Genomic DNA, 7,722 nt, shown 5'->3' on the forward strand with positions numbered 1-7,722 from the left:
TCTGAGGATCCCCGGAGGAGAGCTAGAGAAGCACCGAGTCCAAACAACCGGGTTTCATCGATTTCCGAGACCAAAAAAAATCGACCCAAAAATGGATTTTGGTCCCACAGGTAGCTACCTGTTGAAATTTGCCAATTTTGCCTTTTTTGAAAATCCAAACTTTGCAGCTTCACCAGGGCCACACCACTTGAGATAGGAAGTTGAAATTCACACAGCAACTAGTTTGAAATCTTAGCTTTGCAATGCCACAAACGGCGATTCCATATCTGCCTTACTTTGGAAGCACTGAGCGTTTTAGTTTTGTCGATGAAAAACCGGAATTTTTGGCCCTTTTCCGCAAAAAAAAAAGTGCTCAGAATTCACTTTTATGCACATTGGGGGAGAGCTAGAGAAGCACCGAGTCCAAAAAACCGGGTTTCATCGATTTCCGAGACCAAAAAAATTCGACCCAAAAATGGATTTTGGTACCACAGGTAGCTAACTGTTAAAATTTGCCAATTTTGCCTTTTTTGAAAATCCAAACTTTGCAGCTTCACCAGGGCCACACCACTTGAGATAGGAAGTTGAAATTCACACAGCAACTAGTTTGAAATCTTAGCTTTGCAATGCCACAAACGGCGATTCCATATCTGCCTTACTTTGGAAGCACTGAGCGTTTTAGTTTTGTCGATGAAAAACCGGAATTTTTGGCCCTTTTCCGCAAAAAAAAAAGTGCTCAGAATTCACTTTTATGCACATTGGGGGAGAGCTAGAGAAGCACCGAGTCCAAAAAACCGGGTTTCATCGATTTCCGAGACCAAAAAAATTCGACCCAAAAATGGATTTTGGTACCACAGGTAGCTAACTGTTAAAATTTGCCTATTTTGCCTTTTTTGAAAATCCAAACTTTGCAGCTTCACCAGGGCCACACCACTTGAGATAGGAAGTTGAAATTTACACAGCAACTAGTTTGTAATCTTAGCTTTGCAATGCCACAAACCGCGATTCCATATCTGCCTTACTTTGGAAGCACTGAGCGTTTTAGTTTTGTCCATGAAAAACCGGAATTTTTGGCCCTTTTCCGCAAAAAAAAAAGTGCTCAGAATTCACTTTTATGCACATTGGGGGAGAGCTAGAGGAGTACCGAGTCCAAAAAAACGGGTTTTTTTGTTTTTTTTCTTTAAAATAGATTTATTTCTATTAAAACGTTACATACAACAAATTTAAACAGATATCACAGGTTGATACAGTTATCACAGATCAAGTAAAATTTAGATTAATGTACTGCCCATTTATTGTTATGTATGGATTAAAATTAAAACGAGTAATAAAACTAGCTTCACCATATTTATATAAAATACACTGAAGATGATTTGTAAAAATCTTTCTGAATAATGTAAATAAATCAACATGTCTATTATTAGATATAAAATTTAAGCGACATTTTACAATAGCCATTCTTACACATGCAAATAAAATAAGTAAGAAATTAGAATGCTGATTTTTAACCACTGGATAACCAAAGAGAATCCAGTTGTGAAACTCTTGAAGTGAAAATCCCTTATTTAGTAACAAGGACGTTATTATGTCTGTAATCTGCGAAAGAAAACCACACAAAGACGGACATGTACACAGAAGATGCAACAGCGTCTCACTTTCTCCAACTCGACATAATTCACAAACTGGACTTTTAATTACCTTTGCTAAAAATTTTCTACTATTAGTCCATAAGATATTATGACAAATGCTAAAATCATTATCTATCATCTCGGAACTTTTAATATTATAAAATACAGATTTCCAGACTTTTCTATCAACCGTAAATCCCAAAGTTTCAAAATAAGACACAGAAGATGGGGCGTTAAATATATGGCTGCGTATGGTTGCATAACAATTCTTAGCAGGAAAATCAGAAACAGCCAGTTGCGAGTCAGTAGCTGTCGGGACAACAAAATCAGTAAAAACATCAACAAGATGGCAAGAAGAATCAATAGCGTCCTTCCAAGATTCGGGAATTGAATCAATGATGGAGTTAAATGCTTTAAAAACAGTAAGATTGTTTGCATCCGGAAAAGCATCTTTAACATAATTGACTAAAGCAAGTGGTTTGATAAACCCAACATTGTCCCTATTAGAAATATCTGCAATCTTAACAATACCTAATGATGTAAACTTATCAAAAGACGGTGAAAATTTGATAGGAATATGTGGATTTGAAAATAATGGTTGGTTTATCACAAACTGATAATTATCTGAGAACATGCGATTACCATTATCTATTCTATCCCATGCTATCAAAATTTCACTATGAAACTTGGGCAGCACAGAAAATTTCTTTTTAACATGTTTAATAAACAAAAGTTCAAAAGAAAAAGACAAATTATCATATTTGTGGAAAAAATAGAACATAAAACATTTCCAGCAATGCTCAAAGTCAGGATTCAAGAACTTTGCCAGCCAGCATAGGCGAAAAGAGTCTCTCCTTGTTTCTATAATAGGAATATTCAGACCCCCATCGTTTCGATGACCAAGTAGGGTAGACTTTTTGATTAAAGGGGTTCGATTTCCCCATAAAAAAACTTTTAATTACCTGATTAAAGGCTAAAACCGCCCAAGATGGGATACTAATAATTCTAAGGATATACCATAATATCGACAAGCACAGAGTGTTAACTATAAGACTTTTTCCAATAAGAGACAGTCGTCTACCCTTCCACAAATTAATTACTTTCTTAAATTGTATCTAATTTCCCATTCCAATTCAGAGACTCACATACTGATGGGTTCGGTCCCAAATAAACTCCAAGAATTAAAATACCATCATTTAATATTTGTAAAGGTAGATTTAAATCACCAGGAACACACGTAGCAGTACCAGCGACAAGTAGCTGAGATTTCTCAATATTGATCTTTGCTCCAGACAGCTTACAGTATCGATCAATTGACTCAAACGCATGATTTACAGAATCAAGATCACTTAACGTCAAAGTTGCATCATCAGCGTGTTGATAAATGACAGATGTTTTGTCGGAAAACGGAATGGGAATACCATGTATGTCAGTGTTTGAAGTTACTAAAGCATTTAAAGGTTCCACCGAAAGCACGTATAAAAGTGCTGCTATGGGGCAGCCTTGTCGTACTGATCTTAAGACAGGAAATGACAACGATATGTGTCCATTAACCTTAACACAGCTTTTAATATCCCTGTAAAGCGTTTTGACGGAGTTCGTAAAGTACGAGCCAAAACCCATTAGATTTAACACATTAAAAAGGTAAAAATGTGACACTCTATCAAAAGCTTTCTGGGAATCAATTTTTAACAAGTAAAGAGGAAGCTGTTCAACATCAACATAATCAATAATATCCCTAATAGCACATACATTATAAGATATATCTCGACCAGGGATACAGGATGTCTGATCTGACGAAACTACAGATGATATAACAGATTTTAATCGCAGTGCTAGACATCTAGAAAATATTTTGTAGTCGACATTTAGTAAACTGATAGGTCTGTAGTTTTTCAGATCAGACCGGTCACCTTTATTCTTATAAAAGATTGAAATCATACCCCTTTTCATGCTCGGGGACAGTTCCTCAGAAGACATTATGTCAAGTACAACATTATAATAAATGTCACCTATTAACTCCCAAAAAGATAAATAAAATTCCACTGTCAACCCGTCAGTTCCGGGTGACTTGTTCCTTGACATTCCTTTTAAAGATTTGAAAAGCTCATCTTTCGAAACCTCTGCATCACACGCATTTCGGTCTTCTTCTGACAGACAATTCCGAACGCAGGGTTGTAACAATTTTAAGTCATTTTCCAAAGAATCATCACGCGAGTAAAGCTTAGAATAGAATAGTTTAGTTTCATCCAAAATATCAAAAGAATCAGATTTAAGCTTGCCACTCTCTGAAAGAATCTCTCTTATAGAACTGTTCTCTTGTTTTCTCTTCTCAAGAATCAGAAAATATTTAGTACACCTCTCTGAATCAAGGACTTCCACAGACTTTGAGCGAAGAATAGCTCCAAAACATTCTCGCTTTTCATATTCAGCCAGTTCCAGTTCCAACTCAGAAAGCAAACACTTATCATAATTCAGTCCACGCGAAGCTCTGTCGTATATATATTTCAGTCGTTTTTGAATTAACCAATACTGTTCTTTTTGCTTCTTCCGAATACGTATTGAATATGCAATTGTTTGCTGTTTAATCCTGTATTTCAGGTTGTCCCAAAATATGCGAATTTCACTTTCAAACAGCGGACACTTTAACGATGATTTTATTAACTCGATAATGAGGTTTCGATACGCAAGGTCACACAAGAGAGAATTATTTAAGACCCAACTACCAGGTCCACGATCAATGCTCTTAAGATTAATGGAAACAGACACAAAATTGTGATCACTCAGACCTGTGTGATAGATGGTTGAATTCATTAACATATTCTCAAGACTTTCTGAAACAAAAATGTAGTCAATTCGCGATTGCTTTAAATCGCCGAGTACATTCTGCTGTCTTGTAAAGACGCGCTTATTGGGGTTGAAAAAGCGCCAACAATCAATCAACTTACAGCGATCAACAAAATCACAAAGACCGGACGATCCAACACCAAAGGAAGCCATTCCTTTAGCACGATCACAGAAACGATTCATCACATCATTAAAATCTCCGCAAATCATACATGATTTCTCACTAGGAATATCAGATTCAAGGCGCTCGAGAAATTTGGGTTTATCATCCTCTGCGTTTGGAGCATAGCAAGATACAATGTTAAAATCAACCGCATCTCGCTCAAAAGAACACCTAAGGAACCTTCCATCATTCGATGAAGAAACCAAGGAAACACTTTTTGAAAAATGTTTAGACACTAGAATTGCACAACCACGTCTATGACTACCAGAATCACAAGAGGCGTAAATATCACCATCCCATAGATGTTGATATTGTTTAATAAAAGAGTCATCCCAAAACGTTTCCTGTATACAAAATATTCCTACAGAAAGGGATTGAACAAGTTGAAATACTTTTGTCAGTTTATCTAGGTTTCTAAGTCCGGCAGCGTTCAAAGAGACAAAGAGCATGAATAATGATTTACGGAAAAGGTTATTTAGTAACATGCTTTAAATTAACTGTTGTGCGTTTCTTCACAATTTTGCCGATCACGTGATCAAGCGATTTTCTCTTCGGTGAGAGACTCTTTGTCCGGAAAGAAGAACTCTTTTTAGTCGCAGGCACACGAGACCATTTCAACTCAGAATTATCGGAAATGGATATATCATTTGATACAGGGATACAGGAATCAGACTTCATTTCAGCATCAGGGGTCATTGAACAAACTGGCTCAAGCACGGTTATGTTATCATCATAATGCTCTGAAGATTCTTGAAAAGTAACATCATCCGCACTTACTATACTGGACCTATCAGGACTACCTGAACAACTTGTATCAATATCAAAATCATCATTATTATCTCTGGGTTTATTCTGAACATTAGTCGCACCAATGGCCCAGATGATAGGAGGGTCGCAAACACAATCCTCCTTGATGGTATCAGGACAATTTCGTTGAATATGACCTCTTTTGTTACAACTACGGCAAATTCTATCAGGACAAGCTGAATTGAGATGACCGGGGGACAGGCAGCTAAAGCATACCTTTTCTTGGTGATCATGACGAACGCTGTAATATTCTACTCCAGATTCAATTTGGAAGCCAACAGAATACGGTAGAGAGGAAACATCTGGTGGAAATCTAACCCTCATAAACCTTGTGCCATCAAAGACATCGGTATTTTCATAGCGACGACGTTTGATAGGACCAAGAAGCTCAACTCGCCATAGCTTTAACTTTGATTCAATTTGTTCATCAGTGATTAGTCCTGACAGGTGCATGAAGGAAACAACTTTTACCTTTGAGGACAGGTGACGAACAAAAATTGGCTGATTATCAATCTTCAATTCTTTATCGACTATGGCTCTTGCAGACTCAATGTCAATCAATGATACTTCATACACATCACCATTTTTAGGGACACAGGACAAAATAGAATCTTCTCCCAGTGCACCTTGAACAGCCGCAATCACTTTACTAGCCGTCATCACTTTCATATTACTGACCGAAATCAAAACAGTTGCATCTTTTGAAAAAATGGGCCGTCCGAATTTTCGGACAATTTTCCTCTTGTCCGATATGACTAGTGTGTCCGGAGTGTCATCTGCCATATTGGCAGAAGACGGGACAAAACACAGTCTCAAAGTCTAAATAAAATATTCAGAACACCAAATATCAAATATAAGTCTTCAACAATAATAAACACAAACGAAAAAACAACACAAAGGGTCAAATGTCTTTGGACAACTTCGATATTTACCGATTATTGACAGTGAGAACAACAAACGACATATCGATTCGGGATCCAGACCACCAACCAGACTTCAAAAAACACAAGAAATAAAATCCAAATCTGTAAGTTTGGAAACTAGCTATATGCAGTCTGCATATTGGTGCACAAGAAGTGCTCAAGGACAAATAATTTTTTTGCGTCAAAACTTACAAAGCTACAATGCTGAAATTTTGTACCAATATTCACATGGACTATCTGGACATGTCAGAAAAAACAGAACTCAAATATCACGGACTTAAGTCAAAGGACTTAAAAAAACACATGAAATCAAATCCAAATCTGTAAGTTTGGAAACTAGCTATATGCAGTCCGCATATTGGTGCACAAGAAGTGCTCAAAGAAAAATAATTCTTTTGCGTCAAAACTTACAAAGCTACAATGCTGAAAGTTTGCACCAATATTCATATATACTATATACTGGGCATGTCAGAAAAAATAGAACCCAAATATCTGACATAGAACAGAAATTTTTCTTTTCAAATTTTTAATGCATATTGGCAAAAGAGGCTTTCAAATACAAACTTTAGATTCGATGTAACCCGGTTTTTTGGACTCTGTGCTTCTCTAGCTCTCCCCCAATGTGCATAAAAGTGAATTCTGAGTACTTTTTTTTTGCGGAAAAGTGCTAAAAAATCCGATTTTTCATGGACAAAACTAAAACGCCCAGTGCTTCCAAAGTAAGGCAGATATGGAATCGCAGTTTGTGGCATTGCAAAGCCAACATTTCAAACTAATACCTGTCAAAATTTCAGCATCCTATCTCAACTGGTTTGACCGTGGTGAAGCTGCAAAATTTGGATTTTCAAAAAAGGCAAAATTGGCAAATTTCAACAGGTGGTACCAAAATCCATTTTTGGGTCGAATTTTTTTGGTCTCGGAAATCGATGTAACCCGGTTTTTTGGACTCGGTGCTTCTCTAGCTCTCCCCCAATATGCATAAAAGTGAATTCTGAGCACTTTTTTTTTTTGCGGAAAAGTGCCAAAAAATCCGGTTTTTCATGGACAAAACTAAAACGCTCAGTGCTTCCAAAGTAAGGCAGATATGGAATCGCGGTTTGTGGCATTGCAAAGCTAAGATTTCAAACTAGTACCTGTCAAAATTTCAGCATCCTATCTCAACTGGTTTGACCGTGGTGAAGCTGCAAAATTTGGATTTTCAAAAAAGGCAAAATTGGCAAATTTCAACAGGTAGCTACCTGTGGTACCAAAATCCATTTTTGGGTCGAATTTTTTTGGTCTCGGAAATCGATGTAACCCGGTTTTTTGGACTCGGTGCTTCTCTAGCTCTCCCCCAATGTGCATAAAAGTGAATTCTGAGCACTTTTTTTTTTTG

At 36.9% G+C, this 7,722-nt stretch overlaps 1 protein-coding gene across 1 annotated transcript; it reads right to left on the reverse strand.

Annotated features, from left to right (window-relative positions):
• Positions 1–5,517: 5,517 nt before the first annotated feature.
• On the reverse strand, positions 5,518–6,135 carry LOTGIDRAFT_66497 (hypothetical protein; the record flags this gene model as incomplete). The annotated part of the gene is made up of 1 exon (XM_009057877.1): positions 5,518–6,135. A coding segment is annotated over one exon (618 nt), but the record flags the coding sequence as incomplete, so codon positions are not given.
• Positions 6,136–7,722: the final 1,587 nt, after the last annotated feature.

Source organism: Lottia gigantea (assembly GCF_000327385.1).
Source record: "Lottia gigantea unplaced genomic scaffold LOTGIsca_312, whole genome shotgun sequence".
NCBI lineage: Eukaryota > Metazoa > Mollusca > Gastropoda > Lottiidae > Lottia > Lottia gigantea.